Raw genomic sequence first — 26,576 nt, forward strand, 5'->3', positions numbered from 1 at the left:
ATATATACACATATACATAAATATGAATATAATATTTAAAATAAAATATAAAAATATACACAAAAATTAATTTATTTTTGTTTAAATATAGTTGGTTCCGCCCAATTTAAGCATTCCATTCATGTTTTTTATTTATAAAACGTATAATGAAACATTTTGTTGGGGCACCTATTTATTTCAGAATATTTTTATTAACTCAGCTGCTTTTTTCTTTTTGCAATTTTAATATTTAAAAGTAGATACATTTATTTTAAAAAACTCTACAGCTTTACTGTTTATGACAAAAAGCTAAATTTACTGACAAAATCACAAATGTCTTTCAGATTTTTAGCTTTTAAAAAACCACTAGCTAAAAGAGCAGGGCTGCATACCACAAAGAGCGGTTGAGTACGGGAGAACGCAGTAGGCCACAAACTTGATTCCTACAAAACAAGTTTTTTGTTTGTGAGAAGCACAGCTTTTATTGTGACGGACGCACCTTCAGTTATTGATACGACGTGGTGTCAAACACAGCTCCCATGTTTCTGCATCGTTTTTATAAAACGTGAAAGTAGCTTTGCATACTTAATCAATTTGGAAATTAATGTAACTGCTTAAGCCCTTGTAATGTGTATATTAAAAGAAAGCAAAACTTTTTATTGTACAAAAATATGAATGCAGTGGTATCCAGATAGTGAACTAAGAAATGTAAGTACATACTCCGTAACGTTACATAGTATGTGTGTGTGTAAGTGAATGTGTATTTGTGTGCATTTATGATTTAAATGTGAGCAATTTGGAAGTTTGTGTAATCAATTTAGCACTTGTAATATGTAATATACTATATATTAAAAGAAAAAAAATTTGCGTTGACAAAATTATATTATGAAAAATATGATGAAAGTGGTGTTAGGCAGTATATTAAGAAATTTAAGTGCTTCGCAACATTACGTAGTATGCGTGTGTGTGCGTGAGTGTTTGTGTGTGCATTTATGATTTAAATGGGGATGCAATAACATTTTTAATCGATGAATAATATATATATAGAATATACCATTTATGTATGTATTCCTCGCTCCTTGTCCAATTGGCAATTATATATCAGCTCTCAAACAACGGGAAATACTTTATAACGTGCGTGAGCCCTGCCGGATTCGCTTATTTGCTGCAGGTAAAGGTTTCTAAAGCAGTTACTATATTCCATAGTAAAGTTCTTATGCGCATTTCATGTCTTTCTGTTCTTGGCCAAGGTAACAGCTAACGACGATCTGCATAAAGTGAGCGCCGCTTCGTCTTTGCCGCAATCCAGTTCTGCCCTTATGCTTACTGTTAAACTGTTCCAAAAGGACCACGCTGACTCTCGTAAAGATTTTGTTTAGAAACATCTTCATAGTATTAATTTCAGCTTTCTTGAAATGTACGATTTTATGAGTTCGTATTATATTACTGATCAGCATGGATATATGGTGAAGAGGTTAGGTTTATTATACCCTGCACCGAAAGGGTGAAAGTAAATATATTCTTGATCAGGATGACAAGACGTGTCGAGGTTATGTTTATTATACATATATAATCTTTTACGTTCATATACTTAAAGTAAGTACTTTAAGTGAGATAGGACCGACTGTATCGATAAAAACTGTGAATATAATTTCAACACATTTTTCTTTTAGATTCGCAATTGAGGGTAACGAAATGGATATGGATAATTACTTTCCACGCAAATACATATGCTGCCGACGTTCAACTCCTAAGTTTCTACTAGTTTCATCGGAAAAAGGGATTTTTATAATTCCATTTACTGTGATTGCTATATTCACATTATTACCTGCTTTTCTTGGTAAATTATTATATTTTGTATTAAGTTTTTCTAAATTTTGATTACGTCCGTGATTACTTTGAAAGATTCTGTCGATATGTGTAAAATAATTATACGTGCCTATGCGTGTTTGTTTGTGCCTGTTTATGTCCGGCGTGCCTAAGCAAAGCAGCAGACCAGTGCTTGGACAAAGATGACATATGGCTATAACTTCCTATTAAATAGGCATTATGGAACTTGACATACGGACTCATAATCACAAATTTGAGGGATTTTCCGAATTTAAATGAAAAGACCTAGAGACACAAAATGCAAGATGCCTTATGTGAATACGCAGAAAATGTGCATTTTGGAATTTTCCCTTCCCCTTCACCCCCGCAAATCGTAACTCCCGTAATTCTTGAAAATTCGAAATTGGAAATACCCCCAGTTAGTAATTATGTATCCGTATGTCGAGTTTCACTGTGATAGCCTGATTTAACAAGAATTTATAGCCTTAAATATAATTGCTGCCCGCAGCTGTTGTTGATGTTGCTGCTTTGGTTGACTGCAAACATGCTTACACAGATACGAATAGACGCGCATAAACATACATACACTTACATAGACGCAATTGCTATGTAAATGTGCAATTACACACCCTTTACGTGAGTTCGAATACCGAGAGAGGTAAAATCGATCAAATTTTTTTTTTAATTTTCTTAATTTTTTTATTTTTTATAATTATTGTAAACATATGTACAGAGTATTTCAAAGTCGGGACACCCGACTTTAGCTTTTTTACTTGTTAATTATACGTTAATGTAGTATAATCAAATTAATTTTACCGTTTTTTTTTTCATTCCGCAGCTGAAGCCCAAGAACAGAATGCACCTCCTATACTGTATGTTCGAGAGCGCAATTGGCGGATTTCAGAGACTGAACAAGTCGGACAAATTATTGATCGGGTTCGCGCTGAGGATCCGGACGGCGATGAATTAGTTTTTGGGATTGAGCCACGTTTTGTGGCATTACCAGATGCGCACGATAAATTAAAAGACGCACTTCCGTTCCGTATTGATTCAAAGAGGGGTGTCGTTTATCTCAATGAAAGCCTGATTGGCCGTGTAAGTTTCTTTCAAAATGGTTTTGAATTTTATTTTTACTATTAACACATATTACTTAACTGAAATTGATCGGTATGTCCCTGTTAATACTGAACTACAAATTTTATTCCCTCGGCTTTATATCCATAAGGATAAATAGGTTAAAAAAAAAACGTAAGTTTTGTACAGGAATTGTTTATAAGGAAAAGACTACTGGAATAAAATTGCAACCGAAGTTTGGGATTCTGATTCAATACGAACAATATGTTTTCTTGCGAACCCCAAACGCATTTTGATAACGATTGAACCCTCATTCGTAAATACTGCCCACAATTCCAATGACACATAACAAGAGAAAACTCTACAGTCGTGCCAGCCCGACAATAAAATACCCTGTAAAAGGAAGAAGTGAAAATTTGATGCTACAGTTTGTGGGCGTAATATTGGAGTGAAATTGTTTCGCTAATAACTTTTATTATAATTACGTATCTGAATGAATTAAAAATAAAAAAAAGAGTAGTAGTAGTAGTGCATTTCTTTTTAAATTTTAAATTTCTTCTGAAATGCACTTTGCGGTATAGTATATCCCAGTCAACTTAGGCAAAAAAAGTCTTTTATTTTATTTATGGCTATAACTTCTTTCTAATCAAACTTGCATAATGAAACTTGGCATACGGACATATAATCACTATCTGGGTGTAACTACCAAATTTTAGTTCAAAATTCGAAGAATTACAGGAGTTATTGAAAATTGCGAATAGCGGGGGCGTTAAAAAAAAACTGGAACTCGTTCTTTCTCGGACTAAGGAGAATCTGGATACCAAGTTTTGTTATTCTAGTTCTTATACTTTCTGAGATGCTTGCGCCCATACGGATAGACGGACGGATATGGCTATATCGACTCGGCTTGTCATCCTAATTAAGAATATATATACTTTGTAAGGTCTGCCACGCCTTCTTTCGAATTTGTTAGTCATATTCAGTTAGTGATCATCATGATAGGTCTTATGAACAAAGTTATAGCCATAAATATACATATTCTTTGCCCAAGCTGTGGCCGCAGCTGTATTTGTTGCTGCTTTGACATAGTTATGTAATGCACACATACATATGTACAAGTACACAAACACGCATAGACACGATTCTGATGTAAATGTATGTATGCATGAATTGAATATTTTATATTTAACTAGCAGGTATCACCCGTCTTAACCCGGCTCAATATAATGTTTCCAATTGTATTTATTTTGTGTGTGCATACCTACCCATATGTTTTCACCTTATAAGTTACCAGTAGGAAGGCGTTTAAGGTATTTAAATGAACATTTTCTGTTCTTGACAAAAAATTGTTCAGTAGTCCGTTACATTTTTGGTCTTGCCAAACTATTTCGTTAAACGAACATGACCACTATAACTAATACTTTTTAAAGCTCGTTTTCCCCCCTTTGGAGTTAGAATTTTCCAAAAGCCTTTCTTAGTGTGCTCCTACACTATGATGGATACTATGAAAGGATACTTGAGTCCAAATTTCATCTTTTACCGTTTGGGCTGTGCGTTGATTACCAATTAGTCAGGACAAACTGTTTTATATATAGAGATACCGCAACGTTTTAAGATAGACTATGTGCAAAAAAGGGGAATAATTATAAGGGTATATCCTAATTTTAAATTCACATTTGAGTCTTTTCGTGCCATATTGAGTCAATACGGTCACGCACAAACTCGGAATATGAAACACGGCACTCGTGTCAATGCCGTGCAGCGATGAGCCACGATCAAAAAGCACTGACAATTCTTATCTCAATTTGCTAGAGTAAAACTTTCGATAGTTGAAGCCACCGATACCATCAAAATATCGAAGTTTGAATGCAATAAGCAGAATATTTAAATAACAAAATCTAATTATTTATTGACATCAATAAGAACAAATCATATACATACATACATCTGCCCGCAATGCGAAGCAGAATATGCGTAGCTCCGTTATTCGGTTTCTGCTTTACTATCGCTTACGCAGTCGTTGCCTAGCGACGGTAACTGTAAACTTTTGGCGTTTTGGCTTTGCAATTAACATTAAATGGTCAAAACGAAAGAAGAAGAGCGAGCCAATGACTTGCAGTTGTTGTTGTTTTTAGAGCATTATTTTTTTTTACAATCAAACAACTGTGTTCGATTGCCCAATGTATACATTAATACGAATGTACATACATGCTATATTCATACACAGGCATACATACATACATACATATGTATGTTTCTCTTTACTTTTTCAACCGTACGTAGAGAACCGCACACATAGACACGAACTGTTGCTTGTTGTGTGTGTGAGTGTGTGTATATGATGTCCCCAACTATTTGATATTTGTTGTTGCTGCATAAAGTTATTAATGAAAACCCTTATGCCAAATGCAGTAAACAAAGAAAAAATTACTTTTAAAAATGTTATATAATTTTCAATTAATAAACATTTCTTGCTCTGTCAGTGCAAGACCAATGTACATACATACATATGTAGATACATATGTACATACATAGATGTATATGTGCACATTGGACATTCACACATTAGTGTCTCACATTTTGCGTTGGCTATTTCAATCGTTTGCACGCAACTACACGAACAGCTGCTTGTATGTGTGTGTGTATGGATATTTAGTTGTCCCCAACTGTTTGATATTTTGTATTGTTTGTTCTGCCTGCATTTGTAAAATGCATATTTTGAAAATCCTTGAACTCAAAGTTGTAGGTTTAGTTACGTAGATTACAGTCCCCAAATTTGAAATCGATCGGAAAAAATTTATAACACAAACTTTTCATTTGAAAAGGTGAATAAATATTAAAGCCCCAATAATTCAAGCTCCAACACAAATTTCGAAAATCTATGCAGTTTTGTTTGTATTCTTTAATTGATTTTAGAAACTAAGCTTTAAGTCGATCGGTTGAAAAATGCGGATTTTTCAAACAAACTTTGGAGCTACTTTTCACCCTTTGGAGCTCGAATTTTCCAAAATCCCTTCCTAAAAAACATTTACACTATGATAGGATACTTGACCCCAAATTTCAGCTTTCTAGCTCTTACCGTGGGGCTGTGGGCTGTTGACGCGGTTTCCTTTTGTGCCCCAAGAAAATCCCAATAATTCAAGCTCCAACAAAAAATTAAAAAAAACCGAGTATGCAGTTTTCTTTGTATTCTTTTATTGATTTCAGAAACCAAGATTTATGTCGATCGGCTAAAAAATGCGGATTTTTCAAACAAACTTTGGAGCTCGTTTTCCCCCCTTTGGACCTCGAATTTTCCAAAATCCCTTCTTAGTGGGCACCTACACTATGAAAGGATACTTAAGTCCAAATTTACCGTTTGGGCTGTGCGTCGATCACCAATCAGTCAGTCAGTCAGGACAAACTGTTTTATATATATAGATTCCACCTGCAAAAGCCACAATTTAAAGTAAATTGAAAATAAACAAAATACCATGCAATGCTCTTCTGCATTTATCTGAAGGTTGGATTTTATTGCAGGTTGTTTTTTGTAGTTGCACAATAACTCTTAGAATCGTAAATGGAAAAGATAAAATGATCTTAAAATTATGCTAAGTCAAAGGTAGAAACTATGAGACGTGAAACCCTTAAGAGTGAGTAGGTAGAAACGACAAAACAATCGATCAACAATAGAACCATACCATCAAAGCGAAATATTTGCACTACAACAAGAAGTTCAAATATTAAAGCAACAACAACAAATTTGGTTACTCGAAAGAAAACTAGTTAGGGGGAAGATGGTTGGCGTTAAAATGTTTAACATTTTTGTTAAACATCGATTTGTCTTTGGAGAGTCGGTTAATCGTATAAAGTCGACTACTTGAAAGTGTCGCTGATAATGTCTGATTTCATAGAAAACTACATTAAAAATTAATTTTTTTAAGCTGTATGAATAATTGATATAATTTTTGAGAAAATCGCAAAAAAATCGCAAAAAAAATTTAATAGGTGCGATGCAGTCAATATCGATTATTTTGCAGCTGTAGGGCCCGGGCGAATAAATGTTCACAGCCGTGTACCAAAAAGCTTAAAGCTAACAGCTGGCGTTTCATCTTGGCGTTCGGTCGCCTGCACTTTTATCACTTTCGTGTCATTTTTTACATATTTAGCTTCGTTTCCTTTCGTTACCGTATTCTACGATTAGGATCGTGCAGCCATGTGTTGTGAAATATGACCAAAAGGAGAACACCAAGTTTGTTTACATTTCAGATTGTACTATTAGGTTCATGCACGCATCTTCATACCACAGCTGATTTTCGTTAACATTCACAATTTCAATTTCGCCAGCTAGTCTACTTGCTGTTCATTTATGTGCGCCTGTTACCGTGCTATTGGTGTACTTGAAAAACGTAGTTCTACTTGGCATCAAAATATTTCCTCAAAAATCATAACCTACAAGGTAGTCATAAATACGCAGAAGGCAAATCAATTGCTAAAATTCCGTGTATTCCAACAAAAACATCTACAACAAGAGAGAACGCTACAGTCGAGCAAGCCCGACAGTGTAATACCCTGTACCCAGGTAAACTTCCGTCACTGAGTTATATGCGCCCATAGCAGCAGTAAAAAGAGGAAGAAGAAGAGCGAACTTGTTGCTGCAGTTTGGTGAGGTTGTACTGGCGAGAATTTGTTTCGCTAATAACTTTTCTTAGAATTGACCGAATTGAATAAAATAAAAATGAACAATAGTAGACAATTATATATAAATTATGTGTGCAAAGTTTGGTTTAGGTAGCATTTAAAATGTGGACGCTATTGACGAAATTCTGTAGCGGGGGAAGGGGGGAAAAATTCCAAAAAATAAAATAAACTCGTCCTTTCTCGGACCTAGGAGAATCTGGATGCCAACTTTATTCTAGCTTTTATAGTTTCTGAGATCCTCGCGTTCATCCAGACGGACGGACAGACGGACGGACGGACATGTCTAGATCGATTTCTCTCGTCATGCTGATTCAGAATATATATACTTTATGGGGTCGGAGATGCTTCCTTCTGCATGTTACATACTTTGCACAAACCTAATATACCCTTTTTACCCTACGGGTACAGGGTATAAAAATCTCCCGTAGAGTTATGTGTAAATTCTAAGGAAAATCGAGCAACGACACACGCACTCCGTGTATTTTGTTTTTGCATCAATTCAATTGTGCGTCTCGGTGGCGACAACTACATGTATTTTATTTTTGTAAGCTCGGTTGCGATCGGCACTCTGCTCGTGCGTGTGGCTGGCGCCAGGTTGTCAAGGTTGTCCTTCAAGCAGACACAACCGAGAAGAAGAAAAAATGAGGGAAAAAAGAAGGATTTCTAAATGTTGAAAGGTAATACCTCATTTGAATTGGTTCAAATTGACCATTATTGTCCTATCGTGAGCACAGGCTCGACAAAAAAAAAAAACATATTTTAGCAGTCGTAGACGGGTAAACATAATTTCATTGACTGTATCCAACTAAAACAAGTAAAAAAGCTAAAGTCTTGTGTCCCGACTTCGAAATACTCTGTACATATGTTTAAAATAATTATAGAAATTAAAAAAAGGAAGAGAATTAAAAAGAAAATGTTGATCGATTTTACCTCTTTTGGTATTTGAACTCACGTAAAGGGGGTATAATTGCACATTTACATAGCAATTGCGCCTATGTGAGTGTATGTCTGTTTATGCGCGCCTTTTCGTATCTATGTAAGCATGTTTGCAGTCAACTAAAGCATCAGCATATTTATATACTAGCAAGTCTTGCCCGTCTTTGCTGGGCTAAGTAAAATGTGCTTATAATTATAAGTTTATTTACTATATGATATTCTGATTTCGACGCTCTCTAAAGTTTTTTAAACAGTATAGGTACTATGTAATAGGTACATATGTACATATCATCGTTACGCACCGGGCGGATTGCCAGTCCTGACTTAACTGTGTGCTTCCTCAGCACGTTGTACGTGCGAGTTATCCCCGAAAAGTCCGACGCGGGACATTTAATTTTGATTTATAAATTGGGACGTCCCGCCAAAATTGGAGCGTTCGGCAACGCTGATATGTACATATATTTAAATTTTTCATGCAGGCGTTATCTGCCTGTATACATACATACATACATATATGTATAAGTATGTATTAAATTTTTTAATACAACACTAATTTGTGTCTTCAATTCCAAATATGATTGTTGTGAATGTAAAAGGTGTGTTTCTGCTTTTGTAAATCGCATGAATACACTCACAAAATAGGCTTAACGGTAAATGACTCTTAGATTTGATCAGAATACATTTGTAGCGTTGTTAGCTAGCACTAAAACGGTAATTCGCTGTAAATATGCGATCAGCTGAGATGCTAGGGATGGGCATGTGTCGGATGCTCTATGTGCTAGAGCATCAAAACTATCGATAGTTGAATCCGTCGATACAATCAATAATTCCATCGAAGTTTAAATGCAATTAACAGAAAATTTAAATAATAACATCGTATAATTTATTGAGATCAATTAGAACAAATCATATACAAACATACATATATGTATGTAAATCTGCCCGGTTTCGGTTTTCGGTTTCTGCTTTACTATCGCTTATGCAGTTGTTGCCTGGCGACGGTAACTGTAAACTTTTGGCATTTTGAATTTGAAATTAACAGACGTAAATGATCAAAACGAAAGAAGAAGCGCGAGCCAATGACTTGAAGTTGTTGTTGTTTTCGTTTTAAAAATTTGACTTAAAACCATAGAACAATATTTATTACAATCAAACAACAGTGCTCGATTGTCCAATGTATACATACATACATACATACGAATGTACATACTTGCTATATATGTACGTACACAGGCATACATACATACATATGTATGTACATATGCATGCATGTTTCTCTTTGCTTTTTCAACCGTACGTAGAGAACCGCACACATAGACACGAACTGTTGCGTGTTCTGTGTGTGTGTGTGTATATGATGTCCCCAACTATTTGATATTTGTGTTCTTTGTAATTTGTTGTTGCTGCATAAAATTACTAATGACAACTCTAATGCCAAATGTACTAAACAAAGAAAAAATTACTTTTAAAAATGTTAAATAATTTTGAATTAATTAACATTTCACATTTCATACATAGATGTGTACATGTGTATGTGTGTACATTCACACATTAGTGTCTCACATTTTGCTTTGGCTATTTCAATCGTTTGCACGCAACTACACGAACAGCTGCTTGTATGTGTGTGTGTATGGATACGCAAAGTTGTAGATTTAGTTACGTAGATTACAGTCCCCAAATTTGAAATCGATCGGAAAAATTTTATAACACATACTTTTCATTTGAAAAGGAGAATAAATATTAAAGCCCCAATAATTCAAGCTCCACCACAAATTTATACATTATAAAAATTAAATTTAAAGTTGATTGGTGGAAAACTGAAGATTTTTCAAACAACCTTTGGAGCTCGCTTTCCCCCTTTGGAGCTTGAGTTTTCCAAAATCCCTTCTTAGTGCGCACCTACACTATGATAGGATCCTTGAGCCCAAATTTCAGCTTCATAGCTCTTGCCGTTTGGGATGTGGGCTGTTGACGCGGTTTCCTCTTGTGCCCCAAAAAGCCCCAATAATTCAGTCTCCAATAATTCAGTCTCATTGATTTTAGAAACCAAGTTTTAAGTCGATCGGTTGAAAATGAGGATTTTTCAAACAAACTTTGGAGCTAGTTTTCCCCCTATTGGAGCTCGAATTTTCTAAAATCCCTTCTTAGTGCGCACCTACACTATGGTAGGATACTTGACCATAAATTTCAGCTTTCTAGCTCTTACCGTTTGGGCTGTGGGCTGTTGACGCGGTTTCCTTTTGTGCCCCAAAATTTTTTTTCAGGAAAACTCCCACTCCCAGGCCCCAAGAAAAATTTCAAAAAACCAAGTATGCAGTTTTTCTTGGAATTTTCTTGGGAGTATACAAACTTAGTTTGAAGTTAATCAGATGTAAATTGTAGATTTTTCATAAAAACTTTGGAGCTAGATTTCCCCCCTTTGGAGCTCAAATTTTTTTCTTATCGCCAGCCTACACTATGAAAGGATACTTGAGTCCAAATTTCAGCTTCCTAGCTTTTACCGTTTGGGCTGTGCGTTGATCCAAATTTCAGCTTCCTAGCTTTTACCGTTTGGGCTGTACGTTGATCACCAATCAGTCAGTTAGGACAAACTGTTTTATATATATAGATTGTAAACATATGTACAGAGTATTTCTAAGTCGGGACACCTGACTTTAGCTTTTTTTACTTGTTGTGTGTCGATTCGAGCGGACCTAGGAAATCAATATGATACGCTTAAAGAGGCTGCTCCTCTTTTGGCAAGGCACTATGGTCCCACAGCGGCATAAAATCGAAAAATTTCTGAAAATATTTTTGGGATATAAATACAATTTCAATAAATAGACACCCCAATTAGAACACAACTTTTTTTTTTTGCTGAGCTTTGTTGCAACCCTGTTAATTTGGCACGCTCATGAACTTAGCTGATCAGTGACAGCCCTGGCATTTGCAAATGGGAGGAAACTTTTTTCCAACTTTCGCTTATCATGAAAGTGGTTCTATATGTTTAAAAATAAAGGTATAAGTATGGAAAGCATAGATCAAGGTATGTAGAATCAATTTCTAAGCTGTGTTCGTGTTATCTAGTATTTTGTGTGTGTCTATTCAGCAGGAATCTATAACAAAAGTAATTGTGTTTTGTGGAGAATTACTTTCGCAGAGCGCGTCAGAGCGTGGAGCTAACAATGTCAATGTCTTAACAAAAGTACACAGATTCATAATTATTAAGTCTTCTTTGCCCGTTTTTGCCCGTTTTTGAAAAAATCGCTTTCATTGCAGCAAAATTCCTGTTTGGGCACGTAATTAATTGTTGACATCAACATCAACAAACGCATTTAAGCAGTATATATTACTGAAAATTAATGTAAAAGTCGTAGATAAACATAATACTATGTTGATATCGGAAAAAGTAAAAGCCTTCGCCAATTATTATTAAAAACCACAAGCCGAGTTGTAATGAAACTCTAAAGAATTTCAAAAAATCACACGAATTATTTTGCTCTTAACATGGTTGTAGAAGTTGATGGTCATTTTGAGTATTGATTAAAAACGCTACAGTCGGGCAATCCCGACAGTGAAATACCCTGTACCCAGACAAACTTCCGGCACTAAGTTATATGCGTCCCTAGTGGAACCAAAAGGAAGAAGAAGAGCGAACTTGATGCTGCAGTTTGTAGGCATAGTACCGAACTGAAATTGTTTCGCTAATAACTTTTCTATAAATTGATCGATTTCGATCAAATTTAAAACAAATCTAGATAGTTGTAAATAGAATCCGCGTGGCTTTGTTTATGTAGCTTTCGAAATGTGGACAGTATTGACAATATTCTGTATAGGAGAGAAAGGGGAGGGGGGAACAAAATAAACTATTTTGTAAACTGAAATATATTGCACTGGAGAGAATTATAGGCCAGTTTCTGTTTTGATACGGCAAAAAATACCAAAGTTAGTAAAAGTCGGCCATATCGGCTATATGGCAGCTATATGAATTAGTGGCCCAAGCTGAACTAAACTTGTTATGTCGTCTTAGAGGGCCAAAATATGCGTACATACTAAATTACAAATTTAATTTCTTTTTGCATGCCCGCAGGTACAACAATAAGTTCGTTGTGTCATACAAGCTTACGCAACAGGTCGTGCTTTAGAATGTAATTATTGGGAATGGACTTTGCAGCTAAAATGTCAATAATAGCTTTTAATTCGTCATCCTGCGACTGCACATATTTCAGTTTACTATGTATGCTGCCCACCGAGCTATATGTGTGCATAAGTCTTTTTTGTCCATTGTTTTCGCATGTGCCATTATACTTGTAGTCCTCAACTACTGCTAGTATTTCAAGCTCATAGCTCGTGAATTTCATCTCTTCTTCTTACGTTTTTTTTGCTCATGTAATAAACGGGGTGCCACTGGTTGTCGTCAGGTGATTTTTGTAGAAGAACTGCCCCAAAACCGTCAATAAAGGCATCTGTATGCAATTCGGTAGCATGATGCTGATGGAAAATCTTTAGGGCTGGCTTTTGCGTGATAAGCGTTTTGAAACTATTAAATGCCGTTAATTCTTTGTCTCTTTTCGATGGTGAAGGGCTTAACGTTGGTTTTATATGTGACCAAAATACTCAATGACATTTCTTTAAATTTAATTGCAGCCCGTACTCTTCACAGCGACTTAGTACCTCTTTAATATTTTCAACTGCTTAGTTTTCTCTTTCTGCTGGTATGATAATATCGTCGACATAAGGAATAGCTACACATTTACGTGTTAGATCTAGGAAAATTGCATTTACATGTCTTTGAAATACGCTAGGAGAATTCGAAAGACCAAATGGGACTCGTAGATACTGGAACTGTGTATTGTGAGTGACAAAGGAAGTATATTTGCGACTTTCTTTATCTCTGCCCACATGGAAAAAGCCATTTTTAAAATCAATTGAACTGAATATACGCGCGTTTTGCAGCTGTAAAGTTGATCCTCAATTAAAGGTAACGTAAAATGGTCTCTCAGGAGTACAGGACTACTATACTCAGAATCGGAGGTTTCAATAATGCCATCCTTTAGCCATTCGTCGATTTGACTATTGATAATGCAGCGTTCGGCGTAAGAAAATCTACGTTGTCGTGAGTATATCGGGATGTCATCTTTTAAAATTAAATGCATTTGAATATTCGTCGATTTAGTGCTTTTCAGGTTGTATTCTTTGAGTAATTTAAAAACTGTCTCCTTAGCCTCGGCACTTGCAGTAACTTCAATATCTGTATCAATATTCTCGCCGTTTTCAATGTCTATTTTCATTATACTACTTACATTGTTCTCGGCTTGAGGCGTGGTTATTTGTACACCTTCGTTATATATTAACACTTGAGCTTGCTTACAAAACTCTTCACCAAGCACCATTTCTTCGTCTAAGAATTGTGAGTCAACAACCAAAAATTTAGACGTGTACTGTTCACCGTCAATCTCAAATTGTTGTTTGAACGCACCTGATGACTTGATATTGCCATGATCTTTCTTGCCGAAACCGATTAGATAAATGTTGCATATGTCCGAAAAAGGACGAGTTTATTTTATTTTTTTGAATTTTCCCCCCCCTTCCCCGCTACAGAATTTCGTCAATACCGTCCACATTTCAAAAGCTACATTAACCAAACTTCCAAACATAATTTATACATACATAACTAGCAGGTATTGCCCGTCGTAACCCGGCTCAATTGTTTCCAATTGTATTTATTTTGTGTGTGCATAACCTACCCATAAGTTTTCACCTTATAAGTTACCAGTAGGAAGGTATTTAAGGTATTTAAATGAACATTTTCTGTTCTTGACAAAAAATTGTTCAGTAGTCCGTTACATTTTTGTTCTTGACAAACTATTTCGTTAAACGAACATGACCACTATAACTAATATTTTTTAAAGCTCGTTTTCCCCCCTTTGGAGCTAGAATTTTCCAAAAGCCTTTCTTAGTGTGCTCCTACACTATGATGGATACTATGAAACGATTCTTGAGTCCAAATTTAAATTCACATTTGAGTCTTTTCGTGCCATATTGAGTCAATACGGCCACGCACAAACTCGGAATATGAAACACGGCACTCGTGTCAATGCCGTGCAGCGATGAGCCACGATCAAAAAGCACTGGCACCGATACCATCAAAATATCGAAGTTTGAATGCAATAAGCAGAATATTTAAATAACAAAATCTAATTATTTATTGACATCAATAAGAACAAATCATATACATACATACATCTGCCCGCAATGCGAAGCAGAATATGCGTAGCTCCGTTATTCGGTTTCTGCTTTACTATCGCTTACGCAGTCGTTGCCTAGCGACGGTAACTGTAAACTTTTGGCGTTGTGCCTTTGCAATTAACATTAAATGGTCACAACGAAAGAAGAAGAGCGAGCTAATGACTTGCAGTTGTTGTTGTTTTTAGAGCATTATTTTTTTTTACAATCAAACAACTGTGTTCGATTGCGCAATGTATACATTAAGACGAATGTACATACATGCTGTATTCATACACAGGCATACATACATACATATGTACATATGTTTCTCTTTACTTTTTCAACCGTACGTAGAGAACCGCACACATAGACACGAACTGTTGCTTGTTGTGTGTGAGTGTGTGTATGTGATGTCCCCAACTATTTGATATTTGTTGTTGCTGCATAAAGTTATTAATGAAAACACTAATGCCAAATGCACTAACCTCTTTGTTTACTTACTTACTTACTCTTAAAAATGTTATATTATATAATTTTCAATTAATTAACATTTCTTGCTCTGTCAGTGCAAGACGAATGTACATACATACATATGTAGATACATATGTACATACATAGATGTGCACATATGTATGGACATTCACACATTAGTGTCTCACATGTTGCTTTGGCTATTTCAATCGTTTGCACGCAACTACACGAACAGCTGTTTGTATGTGTGTATATGTATACTTAGTTGTCCCCAACTGTTTGATATTTTGTATTGTTTGTTCAGCCTGCTTTTGTAAAATGCCTATTTTGAAAATCCTTGAATGCAAAGTTGTAGATTTAGTTACGTAGATTACATTATCCAAATTTTAAATCGATCGGACTAAATTTATAACACAAACTTTTCATTTGAAATAGTGAATAAATATTAAAACCCCAATAATTCAAGCTCCAACACAAATTTCGAGTATGCAGTTTTGTTTGTATCCTTTAATTGATTTTAGAAACTAAGTTTTAAGTCGATCGGTTGAAAAGTGCGGATTTTTCAAACAAACTTTGGAGCTCGTTTTCCCCCCTTTGGAGCTCGAATTTTCCAAAATCCCTTCTTAGTGCTCATCTACACCATGATAGGATACTTAAGCCCAAATTTCAGCATCCTAGCTTTTACCGTGTGGGCTGTGGGCTGTTGACGCGGTTTGCTTTTGTGCCCCAACATTTTTTTTACATGAAAACTCCCATATTTTAGGCCCCAAAAAAAATATCAAAAAACCAAGTATACAGTTTTTCTTGGAATTGGAATTGGAGTATACAAACCAAGTTTAAAGTTAATCAGATGAAAACTGTAGATTTTTCATACAAACGTTGGAGCCTGTTTTCCCCCCTTTGGAGCTCGAGTTTTCCAAAATCCCTTCTTAGTGGGGACCTAGACTATGAAAGGATATACCATATACCTCAGTGTCGGAAGTTTACCTGGATACAGGGTATTTCACTGTCGGGCTTGCTCGACTGTAGCGTTCTCTCTTGTTTATCTTTGCTTTTGGACTGCTGCCATATGTGTGTATGCGTTGTTTTTAACTGACGTAAGTGAGGTTAAACTTATTGCGGTAATTGCGAAGCCGCATACTTTTTGTCGTTACACATTAACTTTGCCGTATCAAAGTTAAAGTTCTCGCTTGTTCACTGCACTGTAAAATATCATTGCTTTTTCATCTGTTATGTTGAACTTGTAATTTGTGTCGTCGCGTTTACGTCGTAGCTGAGAGCGTCGTTTCTCGTTTCTCCGCTCTCCTTGTACCTTTCGTCGAAGGCTTGCCAACTCGCCTCTACCATCGTATGCTTGTGGGAGATTTGCCTATACGTCATTACCCGGGCATTCCCACAAACATACATTCTTAAGCTTCTTCTTATATCTAATTGCCATTCGATAACAGATAACAATTCATTAATTGATTAATTCAGTATGGAAAATGGATAGTTCACAATGGATTAATACTAGTAACAATAATTGCCAGTTTGTTAGTGTTTAAATTCAAATAAATAAATTAAGTGCGCTTATGGCGGAAACATACTCCCAAAGTTGGAAGCTCCTTCCAACATCAGTCTAGCATTCTTCGCCCAGAGGTAAGGGACAGATTTTGTGCATGTTCCGCTTGAGATAGCCATTCTAGGTTTTAAGAGTCACCTGTTTAACGACATAATCCATTGCTGTATGAATGTGTCAATAGTTGCTTGCTATACAGCTCACGACTATTCTTTAACCAGATGTTGCAACCAACTTGCGAGAACGAAAACGAAACAAACTACTGCTTCAATTTCCAATTTCATTATAGTTTATTTTATGAAATTACTTCACTATTTATACAATTTTTGACTTATGTACTAGTTTTTTCTTATATACTTATAATTTAATATTTGACTCTTTCTTATTTTCTTAAACATTGCACTTACTCTCATGGGTGTAGCCAGGATTTAGTCCAGGGGAGGGCAAGATTTTTTTGGCCGATTTTTATACTCTGTTCATGAAATGTACAAGAGTATATTAGGTTTGCGCGAGCTGAAAAATGTAACAGGCAGAAGGAGGCGTGGCAGCCCCCCAAAGTATATATATTCTTGATCAGCATGACAAGACGAGTCGATTTAGCCCTGTCTGTCTGTCTGTCCGTCTGTCCGTCCGTCTGTCCGTCCGTATGATCACCTAGATCTCAGAGACTATAAGAGCTAGAGACATCAAATTTTGCACAAAGATGCCTTATGTGTGTACGCTATACGAGTTTGTTTTATTTTTTTGATTCCCCCCCCCCCCCCCCCCCCACTTCCTCCCTATGGGGGTTTTCCCGATTTTCCATTCGTATAATCGCCTATATCTCGGAGACTATAAGACCTAGGAACACCAAGTGTACGCCAAGTTTTACCACGATAGACCGATTTAACAAGAAGTTATAGCCATAAATATATTTGCTGCTGCAGCGCTGCTCAAGCGCTGCCCGCGGCTGTTGTTGATGTTGCTGTTTGGTTGACTGCTAACATGTTTACACAGACACGAATAGATGCGCATAGGCATACATACACTCACACAGACGCAATTGCTAAGTAAATGTGCAATTATGCACCATTTACATGAGTTCGAATACCGAGAAAGGTAAAATCGATCAAAAAATTTTTTTTTTAATTTTCTTAATTTTTTTTATTTTACGGAGTATTTTAAAGTCTTACATAAATGAGAAATTTTTATATACAAGTACATACGTGTATATACTTTAAAATGATTGAAATCTAGATGAATAACACCGGCTGCGAAAAAATAAAGTGGCGTGCAAACGGGGAGAAAAATATGTATTTTTTCTAATGGGTGCTGCTCTCAGTTTGAAAATCAATTTATAGTATCAACTCTAGTTAATTTTCTAAAAAGAATTCGTATGCTTCTCAAAGCTTCCCGCTTTGCACCCCCCTCGCTACGGCCATGCTTACTCAAATTTTACATTTTTGGACTTATTTTATCCTAATCGTGTTAAGTGGATTTCCCCTCCATATGTACTTATTTGAAGCCTTCCTTATCTAGTGCATTGCGCATCCACGCAACTCTGTCTTTTCATATGCATATGCCTACGATGCATTGGTCTGCAGCACTGCTGCATGCGGCTATTTTTAGGCCAAGATTCTGTCGAGCCTACCTACTGCTTGTTTCCCCATGCTAACAAAACCTAATAGTCGCTGGCGACTAAGACTATGTTCACCTTTGTGAACAATGAAGCTCGTGAATTCTTCCAAGAAGCCATTGTCCCGAGGCAAGTTGTCCTCCCAAATCAACGCGAGGGCTCATAATTTCACATTTTTAGACAGGGCATTTCATTTTGTACGCTCTTGTAGCAGAGTCAGGTATTCCGCAGGTCAACGTTTCCAAAATGCGTTCTGCATCACTTCCAATGAGGGGTGCTCGCGGCGGGATGAACACCCAGTCGAACTCTCGCTGTGCGGCGTACGACACCATCCTGTCCTTCTGGTCGCCGAGTGCTGCCTGAAGGTCCTTCAGAGCGTTGTTTACTCCGCCGAAATTTGTCGCGTTGTCGCTGTACATCCGCTCTGGAAGACCCCGTCTGCCGATGAACCTTTTGAAAGAATTTAAAAAACAATTAGTTGACAGGTCCTCAACAGGTTCGAGGTGGACTGCCTTTGACATAAAACACACAAATACTGTGACATAGGACTTTAAAGGGGCTCTTCCACGAATTCTGAGACTCTCGTGTAAAGGACCAAAATAATCTACGCCACAAACCGCGAACGCGTGATCAGGATTCACGTGATCGGCTGGCAAGTTGCTCATTATTTGACTCAGCAACTTTGGTTTGTAGCGGAAGCAGAAGTAGCAAGTTGACTCCGTTTTGCTCGTACTGGTGCAAGAATTGATTCAGACGCCGATATTTTGGTTGAAGCAATTTGGACGCCTTTAAATTTTCAACCTCCTGGTGCAATTCTAGTGATTGAACCGTTTCTATTAGTTTAAGGAAAGCCAATTTTAGCTTACTAGCAGTCAGCAAGCCTCTGCTTTTGCATTTCGATTTGAGACAGAACCGATTCACGTATGCCTCTATACGAACCACCTTTCTGAAATCGGACCACCCCTCAATTAAGGACTCAATTGGGCTGAAACATGCCTTAATGACAGTGTATGCCGACACACTTTTTTTGTAAGTTTGGCCAATGATCAACAGGTTTCAATAGAAATGCGGGGCCTTTAAACCAAATGGACGATACCAACTCGTCAACATTAGTGCCTCTGGACGCTAAATCGGCGGGGTTCCATTCGGTCGGTACGTGGCACCAAACCGTCTGACTTGCATTTACTTTTATATCTGCAACGCTATTGGCGACAAATGTCCAGCGAAGATGTATCTCGTTTAAGCTAGTACAACGTAACTTGCGAGTCTGACCAAAAATGTATGCTCTCTATTTTAAATTGGGACAACAAAGGCGACACTTGAACCCACAGCTTAGCAAGCAAGTGCGCAGCGCACAATTCAAGGCGTGGAATTGTCACTGTTTTTAGAGGAGCAACGCGAGACTTTGAGGTCAACAAAATAGAGACCACATTCTTGCCGTTGTCCATTCGAATGTAGATGCAGCAGCCATAAGCGTGGCTGGATGCATCCGCGAAACCATGTATTTGGATAGATCCACATCCGGTGAAACCTACATATCTAGGTATAATAATATGGTCGAGCTTAAGCAGATTTGACTTGAACGTGTCCCAAGATGTATGCAAGCTCATTGGGATTGACTCGTCCCAATCAAGTTTCTGCTTCCACAAATCTTGCAACAATATCTTCGCCTTTGTAACAACCGGGCAAAGCATCCCAAGCAGGTCAAATGATCGGGCGACCGACAAAATGTTACGTTTAGTAGGCTTCAGAGACTCAAAAGTATTATGCAAATAATAATAAAAATTATCTCGCTGTGGCGTCCATCTCATACCTAATGACTTTACCGATTCCGACATATCGAACGGCAACGGCCTTTCGTCGCCACTATTGACAAATCAATAGTGACTTGATGCCGATTTGGCTAACTGGAAACCACCACCAATTGACAATAAAGACGCAAATACAGTTGATACTGTATCGATAACGCGTCTTAATCAAGACGCCGACGGTTTGGCCATTGCAGAAATTACGAAAAGTTGGGACACTGTGGTGAAAAATATTAGACATTTATTGTCATAAACTGATTTAAGACATGCAAGGGGCTTTCATAATTGCAGTCTGCTATTGGGAATGCCTTTACTGTACCTAACGCTTTATCGGACAGACATGAAACCAAGTGGTTAAATTTTTCAACATTTGTCAACGTTGGATCGCTTTCATATAAATTTATGAAGCTAAGCTTGGACAAGTGCATCTTTGGCATCTGAGAATGGTGGCCATGGGAAATACTTGCCAAACAATTGCGCTAGCAGCCAAAGAGAATTGCAATTGCAACGAAAAGAGAACGCTTGATCGATCTCTTAAGCTACCCACAACTACGCAAGAGAGAAATGCCTCTTTCTTGCAAGCAATGTTTAAATCCAACTACAGCTACCAACGATTAGCGCCAACAGCCAACCGTACGGTACTCGCGCAAAGAAAAAGGGAGGACAACGACGGCAAGTACAGCTGTAAGGGCAATGTACTTAGCGGCCGTCCAAAAATTATGCGTGCATATAACGACGCAAGGCAAAGGGGGCGAAGGGGTTAGCAGTTTAAGTGTGCCACCGTAGGCTTAACACTCTTTTCAATTTAAGATATATGTATGTATATAGATGTATATGTACGATAATGAACATGCAAAATTCACAGTAGCAAAAATTGAATTATTTTGTTTCTATTTATTTAATTTTGTTTTTTATTAACAATGCTCGAGGAAACATTCAATTTGTAGTACGAAATACCTGTGAACTGTCCATGGATTGTTCCGACACTTCCCTCTTAGCCTTTGGCTCAACACGGGATATCAATCGTCTACATTAGTGGCACGTCCAGATATTCATCCACTCCAGAAAGCTTGGCGTAGAAAATAGCAAGAACACTCGCGACCAGCAAACCCAACAATACGAAAAAATGCAAAAGAAGTGCCAAATGCACTAATTATTGCTGCGAAAGTCAAAACCGAAGTCCCTGCTTGGGCGCAAATATAAAAATTGCAAGCGTTTTTGCAACGCTTTATATTTATATACTTAAAATATTTGTTTATTTACGGATATGTATAATCGAAACGATAATTTGACCGCGGTAATGAGAACAGTTGCGTTGCTGGAGAAAACGAATGAAATTTATTACAGCGAAAGAAGTTCGTGTGTCGTGTTTCAATGCTTTTTTACTTGTGCCAGTTTAACTACAATCTAACAATTCAATAATAATCAAACTTATAACTAACTCCTGGTTCAACAACATGCTTTAGTGATAAAGCATTACGAAAACGAATAGGTATACTTTGACTGGGCGCTTACCTCGCACGTTGAAATGCATATACATTGGTCCAGCAAAATCCATTCCGGTCTTTTGAAATGGATGGTATCTTCCCCTCACTCGACCTTCTGGTAGCGTTTCCATTTACTCACCGGCCAATATCGGTCGAAAGCGAAAGTAAAGCAAGTAAAAGCTTTCGGTGAATGTAATCAACTAGAGCCTAAACTACTCTCTGATTCCCTGACAATATAAACGGATGCTTTAACTCAAATCAATCAGCTTTAGTTAAACGACCGCCTACGCGAATTTATTCGATTCCTTCTTCTATATGTATAAACGGGCTTAAGCGTTGTATCTTCGCAGACTTAATAAACAGATCTGAAGGCAAATGAAATCCCTTTTATACGCTGTGTTCTGCAAGTTTTAATAATGTAGCGTAATCCTACATACATTTCTGCGACAGTTAGTTCACCCTTGCCGATAAAACCTGAGCTCGCCTTTCTCCAACGATAAAGACGAAATCTTACCAAAATGTCAAATAAATCTGGTAGCAGTGTTGCACCTACCAACATTGTGTCGTTTAAAGATACCCCGTTGCTGAACTTACAAGAGGCGTCGAAAACAACGCGAAGTTTGGTGATTGTGCTCTCAGGCCGAATGACTCGATGATGATTTCGGCTGATTTTTGATGAATTCACGCACAGCTTCGATGGAATTTTCGGTGAAATCGAATTTTGATTGGCCCATATGTTGATCGTCATTTATGTCCTCACGACCACTTTGAAAACGTTGAAACCACTCTGCTACGGGATAGGCAATCATCGCCATAAACTTGTTCCATTAATTGAAACGTTTCGGTAAAAGTCTTACCAATTTTAAAACAAAATTTAATGTTGGCTCTTTGTTCGAAGCTAATTTTTGCACCGATAACACAAACATACTGACACTTAAAACGCAATAACTTCACTTCCAATCGATGAAATGTGATGAAATTCTCACTGGACAATCCATAAAGATAGCAGATTCTAACGCACTTGTCGACATATAGATAGCGCCACCAGGGGGCGCTAGATTCAAAAAGTCCTGTTTACTTTAGAAAGCACCTTAAATATGTATGAATACATAAGTGTGTATGAATAATAAATTCATATATTTATACCCTGTATCCAAAGGGTGAAAGGGTATACTAGTTTTGTGCGAATGTATGTAACAGGCAGAAAGAGGCGTGGCAGACCCCACAAAGTATATATATTTTTGATCAGGATGACAAGGCGAGTCGATATAGCCATGTCCGTCTGTCTGTCTGTCCGTCTGTCTGTATGAGCGCAAGGATCTCTGTAAGTACAAGAGCTAGGATAACCAAAATTGGTATCAAGGTTCCTATAAGCCCTAGGCAGATCGAGTTTGTTTATTTTTTCTGATACACCCCCCCCCCCCCCCCCCCCCCCCAGCAGCGCTGCAGCAGCAAATATATTTATGGCTATAACTTCTTGTTAAATCGGTCTATATAGTGAAACTTGGCATACGGACACATAATAACTAATTGGGGTATTTGCACGCCTCCTTCTGCCTGTTACATTTTTCAGCTCGCGCAATCCTAATATACTCTTGTACATTTCATGTACAGAGTATAAATCAAGAGAGAACGCTACAGTCGAGCAAGCCCGACAGTAAAATACCCTGTACTCTCCACAAAAAGGAAAAATTAAAAAAAAAATTTAAAAAAAATTAAATTATTAAATAAAATGAATGAATTAATTAATTAAAATTAATTAATTAAATTAAATTAGAATACATGTTTATGTTCAGTTTTAACAGCATACATTTACATCACGTACCTATGCGTGCTTATATGCGTGTATGTATGCAGCACAAAGTTGAACCAAAGCAGCAACAACAACAACAGCTGCGGGCAGCACTGCCGACAGAGCTGCAGGCAGCGCATGAGCAGCGATTTTACTTATGGCTATAACTTTCTTCAGAATTGACCTATCATGATGAAACTTTGCATACGGACACATAAGCACTAACTGGATGTAACTACCAAAATTGTAAGAAAAACACGAATTGCGGGGGAGTGGGGGGGTGTATCAAAATAAAAAACAAACTTGACCTGCCTAGGGCTTAGGGGAACCTGGATGCCAAGTTTGGTAATTCTAGCTCTTGTACCTTCTGAGATCCTTGCGCTCATACAGACGGATGGACGGACGGACGGACATGGCTATATCGACTCGGCTTGTCACCCTGATCAATAGTATATATACTTTGTGGGGTCTGCCACGCCTCCTTCTGTGTGTTACATACATGCGCACAAAACTAGTGTAGCCTTTCACCCTTTGGGTACAGGCTATACAAATTACAGAATTCTTAAATGATGAACAGATTGAGAGAAAAAACAAGATAGAACGCTACAGTCGAGCAAGCCCGACAGTAAAATAGCCTGTACTCTCCACGAAAAGACAAATTAAAAAAAAAAAATTTATTTAAAAAATTAAAAAAAAAAAATTTTTTAAAAATTATTATTAAAATTATTAAAAAAAATGAATGAATGAATGAATTAATTAAATTAAATTAGAATACATGTTTATGTTCAGTTTTAACAGCATACATTTACATCACGTACCTATGCGTGTGTGTATATGCGTGTATGTATGCAGCACAAAGTTGAACCAAAGCAGCAACAACAACAACAGCTGCCGGCAGTGCTGCAGGCAGCGCATGAGCAGCGATTTTACTTATGGCTATAACTTTCTTCAGAATTGACCTATCATGATGAAATTTGGCACACGGACACATTAGTACTAACTGGATGTACCTACCTAAATTGATTTCAAAATTCCGAGAATTACGGGAGTTATGAAAAAAACACGAATTGCGGTGGATTGGGGGGTGTATCAGAAAAAATAAACAAACTCGATCTGCCTAGGGCTTATAGGAACCTTGATACCAATTTTGGTTATCCTAGCTCTTGTACTTACTGAGATCCTTGCGCTCATACAGACAGACGGACAGATGAACAGACGGACAGACAGACAGACAGACAGACGGACATGGCTATATCGACTCGTCTTGTCATCCTGATCAAAAATATATATACTTTGTGGGGTCTGCCACGCCCCTTCTGTGTGTTACATACATGCGCACAAAACTAGTGTAGCCTTTCACCCTTTGGGTACAGGCTATAACAAGTAAAAAAGCTAAAGTCGGGTGTCCCGACTTTGAAATACTCTGTACATATGTTTAGAATAATTATAGAAATTAAAAAATAAGAGAATTAAAAAAAAATTTGATCGAATTTACCGAACTCACGTAAAGGGTGTATAATTGCACAAATACAAAGCAATTGCGTCTATGTGAGTGTATGTATGTTTATGCGCGTCTATTCGTGTCTGAGTAAGCATTTTCGCAGTCAACTAAACAGCAACATCAACAACAGCCGCGGGTAGCGCTTGGGCAGCGCTGCAGCAGCAAATATGTTTATGGCTATAACTTCTTGTTAAATCGGTCTATCATGATGAAACGGACACATACTTACTAACTGGAGGTATTTAAAAAATTTTAGTTCGAAATTCCATGAATTACGGGAGTTAGAGAAAATCGCGATTTGCGGGGGAGAGGAGAAGGGAGGGAAATTCCAAAACACACATTTTCTGCGTATTCACATAAGGCATCTGGGACTAAAATTTGGTGTCCGTAGGTCTTATACTCTCTGAGATATAGGCGATTATACGAATGGAAAATCGAGAAAACGCCCATAGGGGGGAAGTGGGGGGGAAAATCAAAAAAATAAAACAAACTCGTATAGAATACACACATAAGGCATCTTTGTGCAAAATTTGGTGTCTCTATCTCTTATAGTCTCTGAGATCCAGGTGATCATACGGACGGACAGACAGACGGACGGACAGACAGACAGCGCTAAATCGACTCGTCTTGCCATGCTGATCAAGAATATATATACTTTGTGGGGTCTGCCACGCCTCCTTCTGCCTGTTACATTTTTCAGCTCGCGCAAACCGAATATACTCTTGTACATTTCATGTACAGAGTATAAAAAAAATTTCCATCGATTTTACCTCTCTCGGTATTCGAACTCAGGTAAATGCTGTATAATTGCACATTTACATAGCAATTGCATCTTTGTGAGTGTATGTACTTGTATGGCTATGCGTGTCTATTCGTGTCTGTGTGAGCATGTTTGCAGTCACCCAAAGCACCAGCACCAACAACAGCTGCGTCCACATTTCAAATGCTACCTCAATCAAACTTTGCACACATAATTTATATATAATTGTCTACTGTTGTTTAAAATTTTATTCAATTTGGTCAATTCTAAGAAAAGTTATTAGCGAAACAGATTCTCGCCAGTACAACCCCCACAAACTGCAGCAACAAGTTCGCTCTTTTTCTTCCTCTTTTTGCTGCTGCTATGGGCGCATATAACTCAGTGACGGAAGTTTACCCGGGTACAGACTATTACACTGTCGGGCTTGCTCGACTGTAGCGTTCTCTCTTGTTTTTACAGGAAAACTCCCATATTTCAGTCTTCAAACAAGAAAGGAATGTCGAGCAGGCTCAACTTCTAAATACCCTGTACCACCCCACAAAAAAATAAATTAATTTAACTTAATTAAATAATTAATTTAATTTAATTAAATACATTTAATTAATTAACTAAATGAAATATAACATATTCCATACATCCATACATACATTTACATTTACATCAGAATCGTGTCTATGCGTGTTTGTCTACTTGTACATATGTATGTATGTGTGCATTGGGCATGGTTATATGGCTATAACTTTCTTTCTGATCAACCTATCATAATGCAACTTGGTATACGGATATATAATTACTAACTGGATGTGTCTACCGGGAGAATCTGTACACCAAGTTTGGTTATTCTAGCTCATATACTTTCTGAGATCCTTGCGTTCATA

General features: G+C 37.3%; 1 protein-coding gene across 2 annotated transcripts in view; it reads left to right on the forward strand.

Annotated features, from left to right (window-relative positions):
* Nucleotides 1-560: 560 nt before the first annotated feature.
* LOC115630050 (tyrosine kinase receptor Cad96Ca) overlaps nucleotides 561-26,576 on the forward strand; it is a 216,022-nt gene continuing 190,006 nt past the window's right edge. Inside the window, exons 1-3 of one of the 2 annotated variants that reach the window (XM_030526682.1) lie at nucleotides 561-687; nucleotides 1,653-1,819; nucleotides 2,648-2,904. In XM_030526682.1, coding sequence (XP_030382542.1) covers nucleotides 1,675-1,819; nucleotides 2,648-2,904 — 402 coding nt within the window. In that variant the 5' untranslated portion in view covers nucleotides 561-687; nucleotides 1,653-1,674. Of the gene's footprint in view, nucleotides 688-1,088; nucleotides 1,151-1,652; nucleotides 1,820-2,647; nucleotides 2,905-26,576 lie in introns of those variants that run through there. The other variant, XM_030526681.1, reaches the window with a different exon arrangement.

This window comes from Scaptodrosophila lebanonensis, unplaced genomic scaffold (genome assembly GCF_003285725.1).
Source record: "Scaptodrosophila lebanonensis strain 11010-0011.00,11010-0021.00 unplaced genomic scaffold, SlebRS2 tig00000238-arrow-arrow-pilon, whole genome shotgun sequence".
Taxonomy (NCBI): domain Eukaryota; kingdom Metazoa; phylum Arthropoda; class Insecta; order Diptera; family Drosophilidae; genus Scaptodrosophila; species Scaptodrosophila lebanonensis.